The sequence below is a fragment of the Bombina bombina genome, chromosome 3, assembly GCF_027579735.1.
Source record: "Bombina bombina isolate aBomBom1 chromosome 3, aBomBom1.pri, whole genome shotgun sequence".
NCBI lineage: Eukaryota > Metazoa > Chordata > Amphibia > Anura > Bombinatoridae > Bombina > Bombina bombina.
In genome coordinates, this window is record NC_069501.1 from 759610021 (window position 1) to 759633851 (window position 23831).

The following is a 23831-nucleotide window of genomic DNA, read 5'->3' on the forward strand; positions in this document are numbered from 1 at the left end:
CTATTTCATCCTTGTCATCTAGTTAAATAAACTCACCTGCATACACTCATGATTATTATTACTATTATACTTTAGGTACAGATGCAGACATATTTTGCAGCACATATTAAGCTGCTCAAATAAAAAAATAGAACATAATGCATACATACATATTCAACCATACCTTCAATCACAGTTATTTATATATATATACACTATATAACAATCTAAATGTCTATTACTATGTTGTATCTGTAAGTGTCTGCATCTGTGCTTTCTCCCCATTCCAACCCTATTGTTGAAAAAATATTATTACCACGAGTGACAAGAAAATCTGGGATTAGTAAAAGGAAATGAGCAGTTAAAAATGAAATGTTTGTGATTGTATCCCTCCAATATGGTTTATGTTATTTGCTCTGCATACCTTATGTTCTCTTCTAACCATCACAGTGAAACTTTCATTTAGATGACTGCAGAAAAATAACACATAATGAAAATCAGGCTGATCTTCATAAAACAAATAATATTTTGTAGATAGAATAAAGCACGCACTTTCTTTGTTGCTTTGCAAGCACTGTTTAATAAACACCATTGCCTGCAGTATATGTTTTACATTAGCCAAGGTATAATGTTTACAGAGTTAAAGCTTTTTATACCCTGCACTTACTCAGACTGTATTGAGTGCTACTTTGTTTTGTAAGGACACTCTTTTCTAGGTTTTCCCTTGCACTGAAATGAATAAAGAATGGGTATGCAGAGAGAGCACTTTTCTCACATAATACACTTTAAAGGTTTGAAAGAACTGAACAAAGCAGGTTGTCATAGTGATGACTTGAGTTTCAGGTGGTAATCCCTGGTTTGTGAAGTTTACAAAGCTGTTGTATGGCATTGGATATACAAAGAAAGGTGGTCGGTTTAATGCTGTCTCATACATAAAGGGATATAAAACTGGAAATAAAGAAAATGTTCTACTGTGAGACAGCTTCTAATGTCTGTTTTATTGTCCGGTCAGCGCTACAGCTACAACAAAAGTGCCATATAGGAAGAGCGCTGATTGGACAACCATTCAAAGTGGGAGGCAGAACACGGGGTATTTGATATTCATATCTATATTAAAAAGTAAGTTATAGCTCATCTTCATTACAACTGATGAATTAAACTCCATCTAAAATATCACTAACATTCTTTTAAAAAGGGGAGAGTTTACCATCACTTTAAAGGGACAAATAACGAGGTGTATGTGTGTAGCCACTAAACACTAGCTAGCTCCCAGTTGTACCTTGCTGCCCCTGAGCCTAACTAGGTATGTTTTTCAAGAAAGCATACCAAGAGAACAAAGTAAATTTGATAAGAGTAAATTGAAGCATCTCTTAAAATGTCATGCTCAATCTGAATTATTAAAGTTTAATATGGACTTTCATGACCCTTTTATACACATCAATCTGCACAAAATGGCTGCCCATCAATTCATATCTGTGATTTTCACATCTGGTGAAGTGTACAGGTCAATTTGAAACAGAGGAGACGGCAACTTCTTAGCCTTTACATCACTGGTTATCCGTCTCGCTAGGCACGATTGTTTTATCCTTTCACTAAGACTTCTCTGCCAAAGAATGAGTTCATGCGGTTTGGGCACTTCTTCCTTCTCAATACCACTGGCTGCCAATAATGAATACAAAGACCTATACAGCTTGTGGACTAGGCAAACATAAGTTGCCAAAACATATTGTAACAGTATTTTTCATGCTAGACATTGGCGAAGTGCCTGCCCAGGTACATCATGCAATCTGTTTCTTCTAATTTTTCAACATAAGTTTCCATTTAGAAGTGTTGCTGCCCGTTTTTTTTGCTTCACTCCTTCTTAACACTAACTCTTAAGATATACAGGTATTTAATCAGAACAATAGTTGGACAGGTCAAAGAAAATCTACAAAGGAATGTGGTTTTGCCTCCACTGTGGTATCTACATGTAGTTTACTACAGGATAGAATGCATTATTTTATGTGTTTATAATAATCTTTTCCCCTATTATTCTGTATAACTTAAAGGTACAGACAAGTCGAAATTAAACTTTCATGATTCAGATAGAGCATGCAATTTTAAACAACTTTCCAATTTACTTCTGTTATCAAATTTGCTTCATTCTCTTTATCTTTTATTGAAGTGTAAAACTAGGTAGGCTCATAAGAGCTCAGGAGTGTGCACGTATCTTTAGTACTCTATGGCAGCAGTGTTTTGCAACATTATTTGTAGCTTTGTTATAGAATGTCCCAAAACACTGCTGCCATAAAGTACTAAAGACACGTGCACACTCCTGAGAACTTATGAGCCTACCTAGTTTTACTCTTCAATTATAGATACCACAGGAACAAAGCACATTTGATAACAGAAGTAAATTGGAAAGTTGTTTTAAAAGTGCATGTTCTTTCTGAACCATGAAAGTTTTATTTTTACTTTACTGTCCCTTTAAATGTTGCTATTCTGTGAGTGGTGCTAACTTTCCCACCATTCCATGCTTTTTTTCGTGGCATTTTATAGTTTATAGATGTTTATATTCATTTGAAATTCCTGAAATACCTTACATATCAATAAAACCCTCTGTATGCTGCAGTTCACAGTATTACATAAGGATATGTGATCACCAGAATAATCATTTATGAGCACAATAAAATATTTATACAATAAAGCTACAGTAAGGTCAACATTTCATTTTGATGATTCACATTGAGCAGGAAATTTTAAACAACTTTTCAATTTACTTATGTTACCTTAATTGCTTTGTTTTGTAGGTATCCTTTGTGGAAGAGTAAAGCTAGATAGGCTTTTAGGAGCTCAGGAGGGTGCACATCTTAAGCATTCTATGGCAGCAGTATTTTCAGCAATGTATAACATTTGTTATAAACTTTGTTGCCAACTCTGCTGTTAGATGCCTAAAGATACGTGCACACTCCTGAGCTCACCCAGTATTACTCTAATACAGAGGATACCAAAAGAACTAAGCAAAATTGATATTAGAAAATTGAAAAATTGTTTAAAAATCCTTTTGTTTCTTATTCTTATGAATTCTCCTCTGTTTTCGAATACCCCTGTGTCTTAAATTCTTAATTTGCTGTGTTTAACTAGATTGTGCTGTTATATTATTTAATAGTTCAATCCGTTTTAGTTATTAAACTTGGAAACATATATAGATAGTATAACTTGCATAGGCACAATTTGTGATATACATAGATAAAAAAATAAATGTTCAGTTTGAAGGTGGATTTACTGCAAATACCAGCAGTACTTGTTGTATGGGCAAAAATAAGGAAATATTGTGTCTGCATTCTGCCCTGGTGCAAACCTCTTAAAGGGACACTAAACCCCAAAAAATAATTTTATTATTCAGGTAGAGAATCTAGGTGGCTACATGTTGCTTTGTAGGTAAAAATCATTTTGCATAAAGTCTGAACTTTGCAATATGATCATATAGTAATAACCAGATCATTGTTTAGTACATTATAATATTGGTTAGTTTTCGCAATTCTACCTGGTGGGAAAAAAAAAACAAGTAGACAAGCCAGTGCTTGTTGTTAAAAGGAGAATCAGACAAAGGCCTCTAGTTATGAAGCCGTCTACTTACCTGCATTCGCCGGCCCAATACGCTTGCCTAACATCGCCGCCGCAGACCTGAATACGTTCGCCAAAGTTATCAAGAAAGCTGTCAAGAAGCCGCGCACCAAGTACGGAGCGATGAGCAGAGGATTGTTGTTAACTGACGGTCATCGATCTCGCTGCTCATCGGCAGCTTTCTTGCTAGCCTGTCACTAAGCACCCACACTAAACTATACTGTTTTACCCCCTATACCGCCGCTCCCGGAGCCCCCCACACCTAAATAAACTTATTACCCCCTAAACCGCCGCTCCTGGACCCGCCGCAACTATAATAAATATATTACCCCCTAAACCGCCGCTTCTGGACCCCGCCGCAACTATAATAACTATATCACCCCCTAAAATGCCGCTCCTGGACCCCGCCGCAACTATAATAAAAATATTACCCCCTAAACCGCCGCTCCTGGACCCCGCCGCAACTATAATAAAAATATTAACCCCTAAACCGCCGCTCCCGGACCCCACCGCAACTATAATAAATATATTACCCCCTAAACCGCCGCTCCCGGATCTGCCCCCCCCATACCGCCACCACCTATCTTAAACTTATTAACCCCTAAACCTAAGTCTAACACTAACACCACCCTAACTTTAATATTATTTTAATAAATCTAAATAAAACTTACTATTATTAACTAAAGTATTCCTATTTAAAACTAAATACTTAACTATAAAATAAACCCTAAGATAGCTACAAGATAACTAACAATTATATTGTAGCTATTTTAGGGTTTATTTTTATTTTACAGGCAACTTTGTATTTATTTTAACTAGGTACAATAGCTATTAAATAGTTAATAACTATTTATTAGCTACCTAGGTAAAATAATTACAAAATTGCCTGTAAAATAAAGCCTAACCTAAGTTACAAATACACCTAACACTACACTATCAATAAATTAATTAAATAAATTAACTACAATTACCTAAAATTAAATTCAATTAAATAAACTAAACTATAGTACAAAAAAAACAAACCCTAAATTACAGAGAGAAAAAAAATACAAGACGTTTAAACTAATTACACCTAATCTAAGCCCCCTAATAAAATAATAAAGCACCCCAAAATAAAAAAAATGCCCTATCCTATTCTAAATTACAAAGTAACCAGCTCTTTTACCAGCCCTTAAAAGGGCTTTTTGCGGGGCATTGCCCCAAAGTAATCAGCTCTTTTACCTGTAAAAAAAATACAACCCCCCCAACATTAAAACCCACATACCCCTACTCTAACCCACCCAAACCCCCCTTTAAAAAACCTAACACTAACCCCCTGAAGATCTCCCTACCTTGAGTCGTCTTCACTCAGCCGAGCCGAATTCTTCATCCAAGCGGGGCAAGAAGAGGTCCTCCATCCGGTAGAAGTCTTCATCCAAGCGGGGCAGAAGAGGTCCTCCATCCGGTAGAAGTCTTCATCCAAGCAGGGCAGAAGAGGTCCTCCATCAGGTAGAAGTCTTCATCCAAGCGGTGTCTTCAATCTTAGGTGTTAGACTTAGGTTTAGGGGTTAATAAGTTTAATATATGTGGCGGCGGTATAGGGGGGCAGGATAGGGGTTAATAAGTTTAATATAGGTGGCGGCGGGGTCCGGGAGCGGCGGTTTAGGGGTTAAACATTTAATTTTGTTGCGGCGGGGTCCGGGAGCGGAGGTTTAGGGGTTAATGAGTTTAATGTAGGTGGCGGCGGTGTAGTGGGGGCAGGATAGGGGTTAATAAATTTAATATAGGGGCGGCAGATTAGGGGTTAATGGGTATTATGTAGGTGGCGGCGGGGTCCTGGAGCAGGGGTTTAGGGGTTAATATATTTATTAATGTATTTGGAGCAGGGGTTTAGGGGTTAATATATTTATTATAGTTGCGGCGGGGTCCGGGAGCAGCGGTTTAGGGGTTAATATATTTATTATAGTTGCGGCGGGGTCAGAGAGCGGCGGTTTAGGGGTTAATAACTTTATTTAGTTGTGAAGGGCTCCGGGAGTGGCGGTTTAGGGGTTAATAAGTATAATGTAGGTGGCGGCGGTAAATTAGGGGTGTTTAGACTCGGGGTACATGTTAGGGTGTTAGGTGCAGACATCTCCCATAGAAATCAATGGATATCGGGCAGCAGCGAACATGAGCTCTCTCTGCTGTCAGACTCCCATTGATTCCTATGAAAACCAGGTATGCTGGCCCGGAATAGCTGCGAGCGTACCTGGTAGTATTTTGATAACTACCAAAAGTAGTCAGATTGTGCCGAACTTGCGTTCGGAACATCTGTAGTGACGTAACCATCGATCTGTGTCGGACTGAGTCCGGCGGATCATAGGCTACGTCACTAAATTCTACTTTTGCCGGAATGTAGGGCTTGATAACTACGGCGACTCAGCCTCGCCACAAATACGCTACGGAATTCCAGCGTATTTGCGGTTGACGGCTTGATAACTAGAGGCCAAAGCGTTAATTCATTTTTGCCAGATAATGTAATGCAAAGGAAATACTGATGGCCTGCTCTAGTCTGAAATAACTGATGGGCATTTTGAGATTTCTTGGGTATACTTGGCATTGGTTTAAAAATACAAGGACAGATTATGAGTGGTGCGCTAACAGTTACGCATGATCGATAAGGGGTTTATTGCGGGTGTTTCCGCACGTCAGGTTTTTCACTCACATAATAAGTTGAAAGTAAATGCTTGAGCACAATTGAAGTTAACACGCGTTGGTTTAGCGCGTCCTCATAGCTCTGGTTAACTGCTTCACAAAAAACGAAAAAGTGTCACAAAGCACATCAAAAATACATTACAAAGTACAGTTACACTCATAACACCATCTAATAAAAATTATATAAAAAAAAAGTTATAAGGGCTGTAAGATATGAGGACTCAAGTGTCAGAAAAAAAAAGTCAGGCTTTGACATAACATATTTAGACATGTATACTTATATATGTCTAAGTATACATGTATAAACACTGTTATGAGCCATCATCCCTTATGTGTTTTTTTTTTTTTTTTAATGAAAATATAAGTTTTTATTTTATTTGAATGCTGTTATTTAGTTTTTATATGTGATACTTTTTAACTATTCATGTGCTGTCTCTTTAATTCGTAATTCCTTTTTAAATAAATTTGCAAAGTGTTATCACTTTTTGCTTCTGCTAAGGCAGTCTTTGGGAAAAACCTTTTTTTATTGTGTTGTTTCTTTTAAATAGCTTGTTCTAGCTGTCTTGTTTTTTGTGTGTGATTATGATCCTTTTTATACCAGACCAGTAAGCCTTACCATGTGGTAAATATCAGAGACACAGTTATCTACAGTTATGAAGATCAGAGGAAAAAGGATTTTTGTATTTTAAATCCATGTATTTACATTTTAAGAGGTAACATATGAAAACCAAGCCTTGGTTTGGTTTTTCCTCTGGGGCTTTAAATTGCCTCTTCTCTTCCACCTATTGTCTTTACTTGGGTAAAAGGTAAAACTGAATAGGGGTTTTAAAGTAGGAGTGGTATCCTGCAATTTCATTTTCCTGCCTGTGTCTAAGTGTCTGATGATCTAAAGCTCTCCAGTCTGGTGAGATTATCTAAGCAGTCTTGTCAGTTCTGTGAGATCCCTCAAATAATTGTAGAGAAGGCCATTTTTAGCTTGTGAGCTATATATTTTAAAATGCAGGGTTCTGTATGAGAAGGAAATATACCTAAATTACAATATAATGCTCAAAAAAAAGTCCCCAAAGATGGTTGTGTGATTTCTGTCAATGATGACGAGATTTTGATCATCAGACCGATTTATACGAGCCCCGTATTCAGCCGTATGCATCTGTTTTCGCTGGAGCATTTAGGCTCGCCGTAAACAGGAGTTAAGAAGCAGCGGTCTTAAGACAGCTGCTCCTTAACTCGTCCGCCACCTCTGAGGCGTTAGACAGCAAGCCGCCCAATCGGAAAAGATTGGGTTTATTGACACCCCTGCTAGCGGCCGATTGGCCACAAATCTGCAGGGGGCAGCATTGCACAAGCATTTCACTAGAAATGCTTGTGCAATGATAAATGCTGACAGCATATGCTGTTGGCATTTATTAATGTGTGGCGGACATGATCCGCTACAGCGGATCATGTCCGCCCGAACAATGGTAAATCGGCCCCCAAGTGTGAAGCTTACCTTTAAAGATAGATAATCCCTTTATTACCCATTCCCCAGTTTTGCATAACCAACACAGTTATATTAATATACTTTTAACCTCTGTGATTATCTTGTATCTAAGCCTCTGCAAACTGCCCCTTTATTTCAGTTCTTTTGACAGACTTGCAGTTTAGCCAATCAGTGCCTGCTCCCAGATAACGTCACGTGCACGAGCACAGTGTTATCTATATGAAATACATGAACTAACACCCTCTAGTGGTGAAAAACTATTAAAATGAATTCTGAAAAGAGGTGGCCTTCAAGGTCTAAGAAATTAGCATATGAACCTCCTAGGTTAAGCTTTCAACTAAGAATACCAAGAGAACAAAGCAAAATTCTGAATTATGAAAGTTTATTTTGGCCTAGACTGTCCCTTTAACTAGAGGCCTAAAATCCTCTCCTGCACTGCCACTCAGAACATGAGAAAAGGAATATATTATATTATCTCATTTTCCGAAATACAAATTCTAAAACTAATCAAGCTGTTGGAATGAACACAAGTAAAATGATGTCCCAAAAGTGTTTGGCTTTTAAAGTGAACTCAAATGAATTAATTGTGAGCGTTTTAATCATTCACAGTATTTTGTGCCAGGAGTTTTATGGCTTATCTTATAATGTGAAATGGAGGAAAGTGATTTTCAATGTTTTTATGGGACTGCATTTGTTTGTGTAAAATATATTTGTTGAACAAATATGCTGCTTTGTTTTATAATTAAAGATACTCTATATTTAATATAAATAAGCTTACTTGCATGTTAGAAGTTTTCTTGTGTCTGATTATGTGATTGTATTAGATTATATACAGACAGTATATTCAACCGTAAGAACTTTAGCTAATAGTTAAAATGACAAATTTTATCTCCTGAGTATTTTTTATTGATTTTTTTTTTAATATCATCACTAATACTGTAATGTATATCTTACGCCCACTGCAGTGGCTAATAAGGGACATATGTAAGTCAGCTCCTGTACAAATCAGACAATCGCTATGTAATATATAGCGTGGGCAGGGTTCTGAAGCCTGTAAGAGGCTTTTTTGGGCAGCGGAAATGACAGTTTTCACAGTTATATTACTTGAAAAAGCAGGCAAAATAATGTAAGTCCAAAGAAAAGTTGTTTTTACTATGCATAAATAAATATTAAATGGAACACGTTTAAATAAGGCTCTTTTTTTGTTATACACCTAAACATATTACAAATTTGAAAACCAAATGACTTTTTCTAACAAATTTAAACAAGATCTTATATGGACTAGGTAAATAACTACTACAATATATGAATTAAATAAAATTAAACGCCTTAAAAAAAATCTAATTTAATGCTAAACATCCCCATAAGAAGGTGAAAATGTAAAACATCAGACAAATCAGAACTAAACATAAAAATGCAGGCTGCTTTTTTGGCCTATCTTAAAAAGGAATTATTATGATCAAAGCTCTTTAGCTCATCTCAACAAACTAATAAAGCTATTAATAAAGAACCTGACCGCAATAACAAACTCCTTAAAGCAGAATAAAAGAAAGATCAAGCGATATTACATAGACGTATGCTAGCAATCTTGATTTGTGTTCCATTTAACCTAATAAAATGAAAGAGAAAAACATGGGGACATGGTAACCCTAAACTACATAGTATAGAATAGGAACAATTTAATAAATGTATTATTCACAATTATACAAAAAATGAAAAACATCAATTAAACCAGGCCATGCACCAAGCAGAGTCTGCTTTTGATTGTTACCTAAAATAGCCCTGTATTAGTTTGCCGTATTTACTATGCAATCAATTTAGCACAGTTGTTCACCTTTTTCAGCCTAGCACCAACTTCTGAAAATTGTTGGCTACTGCCTCCCTCAAAATATAGTGACAGATATGTACAGTATGTTTTCATAAAAGGACGCAAAACCCACATTTTATTCTAGTTGAATGCATTGACTCAACTAATAACATGAGGCATATATGTGCAGCCACAGCAGCTTTTGAGTCTACCTAGGTATTCTTTTTTTAACGAAGGATACCAAAAGAACAAAACAATTTAAATAGAAGTAAATTGGAAAGTTGTTTGAAATTGCATGCGCTATCTATATCATGAAAGAAAGAAAAAATAATATACTTAATATACTTTATAAAATCCAATTAATTTCTTCAAGGATGGTATTATACATAAGGCTGTAAATAATGACAGGGGAGAGAGATCAGCTGCAAATACTGTCCCTAAGACTCTGTAGTTAGAAAGTGTTGCCAAAACATATTTGTGCTGTAGGATTAAACCACTGCATGTGGGAAGGGGTGAGAAGAGAGGACCACTCAACTGTGGATTTACATTTCTATGTAAATTTAGATGTACTGCACTTGTACCCTGCCTCTCTCCATGCGTCGTCCTATGATGCTGCACTAATGGTAGAGGTTGAGAACAATCCTGCAGTTGCTATTTGGGGAGTTGCCCTCTCTCCTCTGCATGTTTATTGAGAGCAATAAAAGTCTCCCCAGCCTTATCTGACCCTGCAGTATCTTAAACTTGCAGCCACCTCTAATTAATCTCAGTGCACCTCTGATGCACCCTTTTAAAACAAAAATGCTTCCCTCTGGGACACAGTAGATTCCCTAGGTGAGAAATTTTGTGCAACATGAGACCTAACTTTACTAATGTACCTAGTACTGACTGCACATTTATTTGTGGTGATGACACATACATAACATAGTGCAGTAGCACATCTATATCAATAGCTGTACTGCTTTATAAGATAAATATACACATAGAAAATATTGCATTCAATAAACAACAATCTGTATAAGAGTTCAGTGTAAGCAAGTTGGTGCTAAAATGAATGCATTAAAATGTAGATATTAATATTAGGTGAACACTAAATTAGTGCTTTAGACATTTTTGGGTTTGTATATTAATGGTACAATGGATGTTACTATGTTAGAAGTGTTTACTCAGACAGATGCTATTTTAGTGACAAATGCTGATAATGAACCTGAGGAAGATCATAAAGATCTTATGGTTCCATTAACAATATCCCTTTATTTTAAAGATTTGACTTTAGAATTCAGGACTCTCTAAATGTGTCATTAATTGCTGACCACAGTTATCACACTGACTATAACCCTGCCTGAGTCACTGCTTTTAATATTGTGTCTGAAGTAGCTCAAGCAAGGATGTGCTTAAAGGGACATATATATATATATATATATATATATATATATATATATATATATATATATATATATATATATATATATATAAGCACCCATAAGCAAATAACATGATGTACCATTAAAGCAATACATGGGGTAGTAAATAAAAAAGTAGTCCATCATTTTAAAGGAGTCTAATTGCTATTTTCCATGTTGCTTTAAGTTCTGTTCTCAAGTTGCAGATTCCCAGTAAGCAAAAAAAAAAAAAAAAGTTGAATCTCATCCATAAACAAGAAGTTTTTCACAGATTAGATCTTTACGGATTATATTATACACAATTAGTCTTCAGTTTACCAAACATGCTTTAACAGGCTGCACAAAAACTCGCTGAGCCAAATTTGATTATATATGTACTTTTTGTTTTGGAGAACTAAGATTTAGTTTGAAGATATAAGTTTATTAAAGGGACATACAAGTGCAAAAAGAAAATGTTCTAATGTGTTAGAACAGTTTATGGTTGCACTGTTGCCAAAACAGCAATATGCTAATGGGCCCTAGCTTAACACATCAGGTGAGCCAGTGCCAAAAGCCATATGTGCATAGCCAACAATCACCAGCTAGCTCCCAGTAGTGTATCTCTGCTCCTCAGCCTATGTAGTTTTGCTTTGCAACAAATAATATAAATAGAAAACAAGGGGAAAAAAGCCACAATGGGGCAACAGTGGTGCAATAAAACAGCACTTTATTGAAAAATCTTATAACATGCATCTAGATTATGCCACCTTCTGGTGCATGTTTTAAGTTTTTTTTAATAAAGTGCTGTTTTATTGCACCACTGTTGCCCTGTTGCGTTTTTTTTTCCTCATTTGCCTGTTTTTGCGGCTTGTCCGCCACTTATGGCCGGCACCACGCCATCACAGTACTGAACATAGGTATTTCCCTTTTGCCTATCTGATCACACACACCTGAGGAGCTCTGAGCGGCGTTTTTTTCTCTGTCTAAAGGATATCAAAAGAATGCATTACATTTTAATAATCCACTGAATATTCTGGTAAAATGTTACCATGAAAGATTAAAGGGAAATAACCCCCAAAATTTTATTTCATGATAGAGCATACAATTTTTAAAACGTTTCCAGTTTACTTCTATTATAACATTTACGTCATTCTCTCTGTATCCTTTGTTTAAAAGCACAAATGTAGGTTCAAGAGCATCCACATGTCTGCAGAACTATATGGCATGTTATACATTTGCAAGAGCACTAGATGGCAGTGGTCTTTCCTGCTATGTAGTTCTCCAAACAAGTGCACACTACCTACCCAGGTATGCTCTTTAACAAAGAATACCAAGGGACCAAAGCAAATTTGAAATTAGAAGTGAAATGGGAACTTTTTTAAAAAAATAATAAGCTCTATCTGAATCAAGAAAGAAACATTTTGGGTTTCATGTCACTTTTTTTTTTACTATTTGTGACTCATATCTCTTTAACTGTCTATTGCATCTATCGTGGTCTGGATTTTATTTTTATTTTATACATACCAAGACAAATGTAATTTTTTTTTAAGTTTTTATTTTATTTTCTTTTTTACAGGACATGTATGAATTTATATAGCTAATGCCTGCCTCATAAATTTTGGTTTTTATGCGCACTTAAATTATATAATTATTAATGGTTACAATGTATTGTTTATTTGTAGGTGTTGGATCTTCAGCCCTTGTTTCTGGCCGTTCCACTAGCACCACAGGATCTAGTACAATCTCAACTTTCCAGCATGCACACAAAGGTAAGAACACACTCATCAAATAAGTAATGAAATATTTAAGTGTGCTGTATATGTAGTATATGGTCTGATGAGTAGTAGTACAGCTGTATCAGTGTAAGTGGCTGTTTAATAGGTCACTAATCTAAACCTATAAAAAAAAAACTAATTCACATATTACTTAGTGTGAAACTCTATATACAGATACCCCCTACTAAGAGAATAAAAACAGCATCTGATTACTTTGTGTTATATGATGGAAAATACAAAAAGCTCTATGGGTTCTGCCTATGCAAGTCTGGTGTGCACCATTTTAAACATGTTGGTGGGTGAATTTGGTATGTTTTATCCTTAAACAAATTGTGTAGGAACATAAATAAACCATAGTCATTACTAAACTGTACTTGCGTACCTTGTTGTTCATGTGTAACATGCCTGTGTGTATTTTCAGTAGATGCCCCCGGACAAGGTCATTTGGCTACTGCTCTAATAATTGCAATGTCTACAATATTCATCATGGCCATTGCTATTGTCCTCATCATCATGTTCTACATTGTGAAGACCAAGCCTTCCTCACAAGGTAAAATTAGATTGGTGCACTGTTTCAGTGGTCATTATTAGATGTTCACAGTCATAGGTGCTTTTATGCCGATGAATCAGCTGTGTATCTTGATTTTCTGCTGCGGTTGCCCTCTCTCAATTCTTTTATTTCACTTTCTACCTCACTGTTCCATAGCACATTTTTATCATTCAGAGGCAGCCAGAAATAGCAGGATATTATTACAATTGTGCAGTAAACACCTGGTAGTGAGAGAAACACTCTGTTCATGTCCTTATATGGGGTTTAAAATCCATCACAATCCTTTAACTTATCAAAGGATTTATCTGCAAAAATGCCCATAGACATCAATGGTAGTTTTCTGTAGAATATGTTTTTCTTAAGGCTTATAGAATATTAATTCTTAGTATTGCAACCTTTAAAATAAATAATAATAAAGTAGTAGAGTTAAAACTTGTATATCTTTAGAGTTGTGAGCATTTAATTAATTATCTGTCTGCTTTTTCTTTTACCTATAATGTTGTTTCTGCATGTGCTATTTTAGTATGCACTGCTGTGCCTTGAAAGTCACGTTCCCTTTAGATCACAATGGCCTTAGTAGTGTCTTGCTCTGATCCTCAAGGGGCTGTAAACATGCCAAAATAACCCTGTAGCTGAGTCATCTAGGTGTAGTCATTTTTATTATTTCTTATAGAGATCCTAATATATTGGCTTGTTTGTGGCCCACAAGAACTGGAACTAGACTCTACTGTTCCACATTATTTTTAAATGTGAACTAATTACGAATAAATGTTGGTTAACATGTAACATAGTTCTGCACTATGTGCAGAATTATATAACATAAGAATGGCCTTTTATTTGATTTTTTTTTTTAAATACCTAATTTGCCTCCTAAAACTATACTTACCTTGTGTGCAAAGCCATCCTTTTCTGCACTGCAGTTCTTTCAACTAGCGTGTCATGGGCTCACTGTCTAATCAAAATGAGCCAGATTGCGCCATCCAACTATACGTAGCACGCTCCCATGCTAGATAAAGTTGTGTCAGAATCTTTACCAAGCGCTGGAGTATGCTACATATAGTTGAATGGCGCGATCACGCTTGCTATGATTAGACAGTGAGCCTGTGACACTCTAGTTGAAAAAAACTGAAATTGTAGTTAAGTTCTAGCATTTCAAATTTTTAAAATTATTTGGATCATGTTTTTCTTCCTTCAGACACGGTGAGTCCACGGGATCATCAATTACTGTTGGGAATATCACTCCTGGCCAACAAGAGGAGGCAAAGAGCACCACAGCAAAGCTGTTAAGTACACTTCCCTTCCCACAACCCCCAGTCATTCTCTTTGTCTCTAGTGCAAGTAGAAGGTGAAGTAATTAGGTGTCCTGATTAAGATTCTTCTATCAAGATTTTTTTTATTTTGAAGCCAGGGCAGAATTGCTCTGATCTGGGTATAGCTATAATCCACGTTAGTCTCTTCAGCGGGGCTGTGGTAGCTTTAAAGCAGTTAGCAACTTGTAAAGTGCGCTTAGTTCAATTCCTTCATCTGACGCTGAAGTCATATTCTTCAGATGTATGTCTGATCACCCTGTGTATTGTTAAGGAGGTTTTGGCTACTTGGACTACATTGATTCCCTAGTCGTTGTCAACATTTGAAAGTTTGTGAACTTTATCATTTCTATGATGTTCCTTCCTATTAGGAAGTGTTTCTAGACGTGCCTTGGATTTTTCACAGGATTAGGAGAAGCTTACCTTTCTCCCTGTCTCCTGTCCTTTTTCGGATTTTCCTGTCACTGACTCCATTATAATGCACAATGATCTGAGTAGAAGGGAGCTTTTCTACTATGGCTCTGAGTACTTTGACCCTTTGGAGGGTAACTGCTCCTTTATGCATCCGTGGATAAGAAGCTGGAGGTTTATTTGTTCATTTAAAACATTGCCTGGTCTTATTAGACTTGCTGTGCTAGTCCGCCGGGCATTGTGGATAAGAAGCCTATTTGTGGCTTAGCAGTACAGCTTAGGCTTTATAGTTATGCAGTTGCAGGTTCAATATTTTATATTTCCTCCAATTCCTTGCTTCCGGCATTTCCTTTAAAGGATGAGACCTTGTTTGGACTTGGCTGGCAGTATTGTCTTCCGCCTTTTTGGGTGGAGTTCTATCTAGATTTCCTCCCAGCGGCAGATTTCTCATTCTAGAGTATATGCAATCCAGGTATGATGAGAGGCATTCCTTGAACTGGGTTCAGGCTCTTCCTCTCTAGGAATGACAGTTCCATTTCCAGTCTGGGAACGGAATATAGGTATTTCCTCGAGTTTCTCAGGTTTTCTCTTTGCAAAGTGGTACCCATTCTCCTTTGATTAGGAGGACTTGTTCAGTCCGATCATAGACCTGCAGAATGTGTCTTTATTGTTCCCACTATTGGGATCTTCTCAAGTTTGAGTCTTGTCATCCTAGAAGGACTTTTAGGCCTTGGGGTATTACTAGGGTGCTCTTCTGGACAATATATATTTCAGGTGTCATCTTCTTCAAGCATTCTCTCAAGAGATCTGGTCCAATCTTCTTCCCACAGATGGGAATTGAATCTGGAGAAGAGTTCCTTTGTTCCATCTTCAAGGGTGATTTATTTGGGGACCTTTAATAGATTCTCTATCTTAGGATAAGATTATAACAAAGGTCGGATAATCAAGGATTATTCCTCTTCCTTTCCCTGCAGTCTACTGTCCGGCCAACAGTGAGCTCTTGTGTGTGTAAATAGTGTAGCCTTTTGGCAACCAGAAGGTTGGGAGTCTGGATTCAGCTGCAGTTGTTTATTTTCCATGGAATGGAGAATATTCAGATCTGTCTCAGTGGTCAGTCGACAAGTCTCTATCTCGTAGTGTTTTCTTGGGAGTAGCTGTCTCAGGGCGCATGCTTCTAGAGACATTCCTGGGTGTTGTGTCCACGGACGCCAACCTGTGGGACTGGGAATCAGTCGATGGACTCGGAAGTGTCTTCTCTCCTGTTTGGAGCGATTACAATGCTCTGATGGCTTGACTTCAGTTGTCTTACTGGGGTCCCTCTGGTATAGCTTAGTGGTTAACACACCTAGCTGGGAAAAGAGTTCGAATCCACCCACAGGTGTTGGTTCCTTGTGTTGTGACTTATTCAGCTGCCCTTGGAACTTAGAGAGCTTGTGGTCAGCTAGTTTATATTCCAGTTGGACAATATCACCTCATTGTTTTTAAAAAATCTCCAGGGAGGAACTCTGAGTTCCTTAACCATGTAGGAGGTGTCTTGGATTGTTCAGTGGGTGGATTCTCACAATTATTGTCTATCTGCAATCCACATTCCAGGAGTGGACTTATGGGAAATGGATTTCCTGAGCAGACAGACTTTCCATCCTGGGTAGTGGGAACTTCATCCGGAAGTGCTCTTCAGGTTAACAACCAAATGGGGGTTGCCGGAATTGGATCTGATGGCGTCTCGTCAGAACACCAAGCTCCCAAAGTACGGATCGAGGTCGAGAGATCCTCAGGCCTTTCTGATAAATGCTGTGGCAGCTCCTTGCAACTTCAGGTTGGCATATCTCTTTCCTCCGTTTGCTCTCCTTCCACAAGTCATCGCTCAGGTCAAGTAAGAGAGAGTGTCAGTGATTCAAATAGCTCCTGCATGGCCTCACAGGATTTGGTATGCAGATCTAGTAGTGATGTTGCCTCTACCTCCGTGGAGATCTCCTCTGAGAAAGGTCCTTCTACTTCAAAAGGCCATTTTTTCATCCAAATCTTGTTTCTCTGAAGCTGACTGCTTGGAGATTGAACGCTTGATTTTAGCTAACCGTGGTTTGTCCGAATCGGACAATGAGACCATGGTTCAGGTTTATAAGCCTGTCAATAGAAAGATTTACCGTAAGTTATGGTGTAAATATCTTATTTGTGTAAGTCTAAAGGATTCTCTTGGTGTAGAGTCAGGATCTTGTCTTATCTTTTCTCCAGGAAGGTATGAAAAAGGGGTTGTCTGCCAGTACCTTTAAGGGTCAGATTTCTGCTCTATCTATTTGTTACACAAGCGTCTGCCAGATGTACAATCCTTTGTCAGGCCCTGGTTAGAATCAGACCTGTGTTTAAATCTGTTGCTCCATCTTGGAGTCTTGTTCTTATTTGCAACAGGCCCCGTTGGAGCCTATGCTTTCCATAAATATTCTATAGATATTAAGTTATTATCTTGGAAGGTTTTGTTTCTTACTGCTATTTCTTCTGTTCGGAAGGTTTCTGAACTCTCAGTTGCAGTGACTCTCCTTATCTCATATTTCATGCAGATAAGGCAGTTCTTCGTACCAAGTTTGGTTTTCTTCCTAAGGTTGTTTTGAACAGACATATTAATCAGGAAATTGTGGTTCCTTCTCTCTGTCCTAATCCTTCTTCTCATAAAGACCGTTTGTTGCACAACCTAGATGTTGTGAGGGCTCTTAAATCCTATTTTGCAGACGACTAAGGTTTTTCGTCAGTCTAATGCATTGTTTGCTTTTCTTGGAAACGTATAGGACAGAAAGCTTCTGCCACTTCTCTCTAATTGAGAAGTATTATTCGTTTTGAGTAGGAGTCTGCTGGACAGCAGCCTCCTGAGAGAATTACAACTCATTCCTAGAGGGCTGTTTCTTCTTCTTGGGCCTTTAAGAATGAGGTCTCTGTGGAACAGATTACAAGGCTGTGACTTGCTCTGCTTTGCACACTTTTTCTAAATTCTATAAATGTAATACTTTTGCCTTTGTTTCTTTTGGGAGAAAGGTTCTGCAAGCAGTGGTGCCTTCTGTTTTGGTTACCTGTCTTGCCCTTCCTTATCATCTGTGTCCTCTAGCTTGGGTATTGATTGCCAACAGTAATTGATGATCCCGTGGACTCACAGTGTCTTAAAAAAGAAAACAAAATTTATGCTTACCTGATAAATGTATTTCTTTTTTGACACGGTGAGTCCATGGCCCTCTCTGTTTTTCAGACAGTTTTGTTTATATAAACCTCAGGCACCTCTACACCTTGTGTTATTTCCTTTCTCTCCTTTTGTCTGCTCTTTGCCTCATCCTGCTGGCCAGGAGTGATATTCCCAACAGTAATTGATGATCGTGTGGACTCACCGTGTCAAGAAAGTAAGAAATTTATCAGGTAAGCATAATTCTTTTTTTCTTTTTTTTTTATCATTTAGCATGTTGCACCAGCCATACAAAAAATGTAGAGGCACAAGTCAATCAAGAGGAAGAGAAAAAAGAAGTACCAGGTTAGTTTTGATCAATATGCAATATGTGTTTTATAAGAATTCAGATGTTACATACATTATTAAGTAGCATAAGTATTCTTTGTATGACTAAAAGATAGACTTCTGTTCAATACATTCATGCTTCCATCAGACACACCAGTAATGTTTACCATGCATTAGAGTCCAGTACACCATTCAGTATGAAGTTGTACAGTGATTCAGTAGGATTTACCCACAAAGAAAGTGTATTATGGTAATACTTCGTTTTACATAAATATAAAAAATAGCAATTAAATATCTATACTTACATTCTATCTGCAAGTAACTTATTACGCAATACTATTGAATATGTGTTTATCCATTTTTATAAATAAGTCGAACCCCAATTTCAGGCCTACTTACTTTTTTAACTTTTCTTTATTGGGATAATTGAAATACAATCATTAGACATCATAAGATGTACAATCACAAAAAGAAAAATAATTACACACATACATCCAAACTTAAAAGCTGGTAGTTGTACACCCCCCCCACCCACCCACCCACCCAAGGCCTTCTCAGTCTTCATCAATAACTGCTATACAATAAAAACTAATTTTGTGTCTATAAGAAAACAAAAGAATAATCAATACAATTCTTTCAAAATTATTTACAGCAGAAAATGTTGTCATCTTCTCTGAAAAGGAAGGATTTGAAAAGATAACAGAAACACAGACCAAAACTGAAAAGAAGTAAGTAGATTTATTAATTAAAGAAAAACTGTTTTAATGCGGTAGAATGTAGGCAATATAAAGTAATATATACTGCAAATGTTAAAATATGTAGTTTATAATTCACGGTTCTGCCATGGTCAAATAGACAAATACTTTACATTTTGTAAAACGTACTTTAAATTTTACTTAAATACAATAACATTTTAGACAGAATAAAAAGAAACTAATGGCCCAGTATTTAAAGATAGTGTATTGTAGACATGTGAGAGAGATGGCATAGCTGTTTTTGACCATTGAAAAATTGACCATTGAAAACGCAACTCCTTCATATGAGCAGAACTTGCAGGGAGAGTGGATATCCTTATTGTATCTTTCTCTATATACACAAATGCCCCATTATCTCTTTCTATAGATCCGAAAGTTAATAATTAGGGAGAGCAAAAGAAAATAAACATTTAGTACCTACCTAACAACCCTCCAATAGGAAGGAGTGTGATGTATTCTGCTGTACTTTGTTTTTTAAAGATACTTTTACAGTACACTGCACCTTTAAAATATACATGGGGGATACTATGAAGTGGATATTTTGCTTCTCAAATTCTAACAAGAAATAATGTTATTTTTCAGTGAAAATGATGCATCATCAGAAAATGAGCGTCTACTGAGTCGTAGCATGGACAGTGATGAGGAGGCAGCGATTGACAAGTTGGGAACAGCAGAACTCTGCCTCTTATCTTTAGTGCATTTAGCTAAGGATAAGTCTGCTATAAACAACAAACTTACAGGGGTAAGCAACTTGCTAATATATCATGTTTGGTGCTGAGGTTCTCTTTAGTAAAGCAACTCCTTTCTGATTAACTTCAGAAACTTATGTGCTAAAGGATTTAGTCAATATGTTGTTTATTATCTATATATGAGTAGAAATTAAACTATGAGTCAGTAATCTGTTACCCTAAACATTATTCATTTGAAATCTTTTGGGGACCGTTTTAGAACAACTACTACAGAACATAATACAATTACAAAAATTGTAAAACTTTGGATATTAGAATGTTGTCATTATTTCACTTTAATTTTTAAAACAAACAATCTGATTCACAGAACTTAAATATTTACTTTGTCAGTGCTGCTTGCTTCTGTAGATATACATTTTTTTTATCAGTATAAGACAGCCATGTCCAAGTCCCTACAGCTGTGATCTTGTTTGTCTTCTTCTGTGCCTGAGAAGTCAGGGAATACCAATTTGTTTAATTTTTTCTTGTAGAGAGATGAATAAATTTAGTTTTCAAAAGAAAGAAAGAAAACCTATAAGCTCAGTAACATTTTTACTGTGAGTATTCAGTAAGCTCAGTAACATATTTACTGTGAGTATTCAGTCTTTTTTGTAACTTGTGTTTCCAACATGGTCTTTTTATTAGGTTTTGTTGTCACTTTTATTCCTGACTCCTGCTTCTGTTCACTAGGCCTCTTTCTTTCAAAAGGTGGTGAGAGTCCATGAGCCTTGACATGTGGGATTAAATCCCCACTACTAGGTGGAGGTAAAGTTACCCCAAACACAAAGAGCTTTTAAACCCTCCCACCTCTGTACAACTAACCTATCCTGGATTTGAAGACTTTAAAAAAATCATTGAGAGTTTCCTCTTTCAAAATTGAGACCATCCGTACCATCATATCTCTATAGTAAAACAGGGTCTTTTCACCATAGATCTGAAGGATATGTGAAGGAAGTCAAGAACTGTTCATCAGGGTTGTCGTTCAGAACAATCATTTTTAGTTAGCTGCCCTTCCATTCAGATTGGCGACTGACCCTTGAATATTCACGAAAGTCCTAGGTACTCTGTTGGAAGTGATCAGAACTCAAGGAATTTCAATGGCTCCTTATCTAGTCGATATTCTTGTTTTGGCTCCATTTCTGCCTCTGGGGATTTCACAAATTCAAAAATGTATGTAATTCCTATGCAATCACAGTTGGAAGATCAATGTGCCAAAAAGCTATTTATTCCCCAGTATAAAGGTCTGCTTTCTGGGGGTATCTATAGATTCAGTATCCATGAGTTGCGCAAACTCAAATTACAGAAGTCCTGTGCCAGTCTATGCTCCATGGTTCAGTCGACAGTGGCACAATGTATGGAGGTTGTTGGTTTGATGGTAGCCACCTCAGACATGGTTCCTTTTGCTCACTTTCACTTACATCCTCTTCAGCTGTGTATGCTAAAACAGTGGACAAATAAGTACTCTTGATTAAATCAAAGATAGTTCTAGATTCCATAGTTAAACAATCTCTATCCTGGTGGATAGATAATCAGTCCTTTAACCTTAGGGCTTCATTTCTTCGGTCACCCTTGGACGATAGTGACTACAGATCTCCTGGTGGTCTCAAGGAGCGAGGGCTCTCCAGTGGTGACCTCGCCTAAAAAAGGAAACGTATAATTGTTTTCAGTAAGACTACGTCACAGCTGTGGTGTACATAAATCATCAGGGACCAACAATCTTCTATTTTACCAAGATCTAAAATCACTATATTTGATGACGTGGAGATTGAACGCCTAATTTTGAAACAATGGAGTTTTTCGGACACGGTAGTAATTATTATTATTATGTTTTTCGGACACAGTAGTTATTATTATTATTAGTAGTAGTAGTAGTAGTTATTTGTAGAGAACGCCTAATTTTGAAACCATGGAGTTTTTCGGACACAGTAGTAATTATTATTATTATTATGTTTTTCGGACACAGTAGTTATTATTAGTATTAGTAGTAGTAGTTATTTGTAGAGAATCAACAGATTCTGCAGTGCAAAAAAAAAATGGGTCTAATATGCAAGGTAACAATTATGGGAGATAAAGGGATAGAGGGCCCTTCCAAGAGTTGCAAATCAGCTCTCATGAAGGTGATCTACAAAGGTGTTGGGTTAGTAGTCTTACATGCTAAGGAGGTTCAATGGGATGACAACTAAGGGGATGATGATGAACTAAGATAAGAAAATGTGAGTATATATTGTTTGATATATATTGTTTGCATCCCTGAACAGTAGAGTCTTAAAGGAGTGCTTGAAAGCTAGGGGAGAATCATTTGGAGCAATACAGAGAGTTCCACAAGATTCAATCTTACTCTGTAGTCAATTCATATTGGCCAGAAATATGTTAAGCACAACATAGTAAAATTTCAATGTGTTTATCCTAATTGGGCTTGAAGAATATGTGCATAGAATATTCAGAAGAGAACAATTACTATTGTTGATGCATCACAACTGGCTGTAAGCCAAGTCTGTAACATTGAAAACATTGCACAAATACCCTTTTTACTATATATTTTTTTTCTAAGCAAGTAATTTCCTATTGTAACAATTGGTTATTTGTCTTGGACCTTTGAAATGGCATCAGTAATTATTCTTGCTTGGAAACTAAGCAAATGTTTAATGGTTAGAAGCTGGCTCTTAAACAATTGGTAATACTTTCTCCATTGCTTAATCTCCAAAAGCCTTTCTTACCTTGTTTCTTAAAAAAAAATCTTAAACCCTTAATTTAATACTGACTATCTACTTAAGGGAAGGCATTTGTACTGATTTATTGGACATACAAATCCACAGTGTAATCAAGTACTGCACATTACATAACATTATATCTTTAATATACTACGTTTTCTTATGGCTAATTTCCATCTACATGTTTTTCATTGTATGTTCGCAAAACTGCATGTTATCATCCAAGATTGGTTTGTGTAAAGTTTTTGTCATCAACTCGGGAAAAAATATTTTATATTGTTTTATTTTTGGATAGGAATTGTATCCTGTTTAAAGGGACATGAAACCAAAAGTTTTCTTTCATGGTTCAGATAGAGCATAGAATTTTTAAAAAACTTTTCAATTTGCTTATATTATCACATTTGCTTCATTCTCTTAGTATCCTTTGTTGAAGGAGCAGCAATACAGTACTGGGAGCTAGCTGAACACATCAGGTGAGCCAGTAACATGAGGGTATATATGTGCAGCCACCAATCAACAGCATCTCCCAGTAGTGGATTGCTGCTCTTGAGCCTACCTAGGTATGCTTTTAAACAAATGATGAAGAGAATGAAGCAATTTAGAAAACAGAAATATATTGAAAAACTTTAAAACTACTTGCTCTGTTTCAGTCATGAATCTTTCATTTTGTCTTTACTGTCCCTTTAACCCCTACAAAATAATGAATGTGAAGGACCATAATTACAAGTCTACAAGACATCAGGAATCTGTTTTCCAGCAATGAGCAACCTTTTTTTGTATTATTATTATGTCTTACGTTAATAAATATAATAGACATGTTTAGTGGCCAAGATCTCGCACATTGCATGGGACTCACTCATATACCATTCTACTGATGCAATACCTATGAAGACATGCACAATTTAAAAGATTGTCTTTAATGTTTCTTAATAAGCACAATTCAGATTTAAAAAAAAAAAACCTACAGAATTTGTTGTTTGTTCATGGACAGTGGAGTTGCTTGTTTAAATAATTCCCCTATCACCAGAGGACAACTCTGTTTTTTTTTTTTTTTTTGTTCTCCAGTAACCAATCACAAGCCTTATTCAGATGCAGTAGGTCAAAGTTTCCCAATTCTAGTCATCAAGACCCAATTACAGTTCATATCTAGATGCTGTACCACAGGGTTTCCCAATTCTAA

The 23831-nt window shown here is 36.6% G+C and overlaps 1 protein-coding gene across 2 annotated transcripts in view; it reads left to right on the forward strand.

The window, feature by feature from the left end:
- Positions 1–23831, forward strand: part of EDAR (ectodysplasin A receptor) — a 186520-nt gene that overhangs the window by 155183 nt on the left and 7506 nt on the right. For both annotated transcript variants that reach the window (XM_053707612.1, XM_053707611.1), the window contains exons 6-10: positions 12607–12693; positions 13121–13249; positions 18404–18475; positions 19110–19185; positions 19795–19954. In XM_053707612.1, the coding sequence (XP_053563587.1) occupies positions 12607–12693; positions 13121–13249; positions 18404–18475; positions 19110–19185; positions 19795–19954 (524 nt within the window). The remainder of the gene's footprint in view (positions 1–12606; positions 12694–13120; positions 13250–18403; positions 18476–19109; positions 19186–19794; positions 19955–23831) is intronic.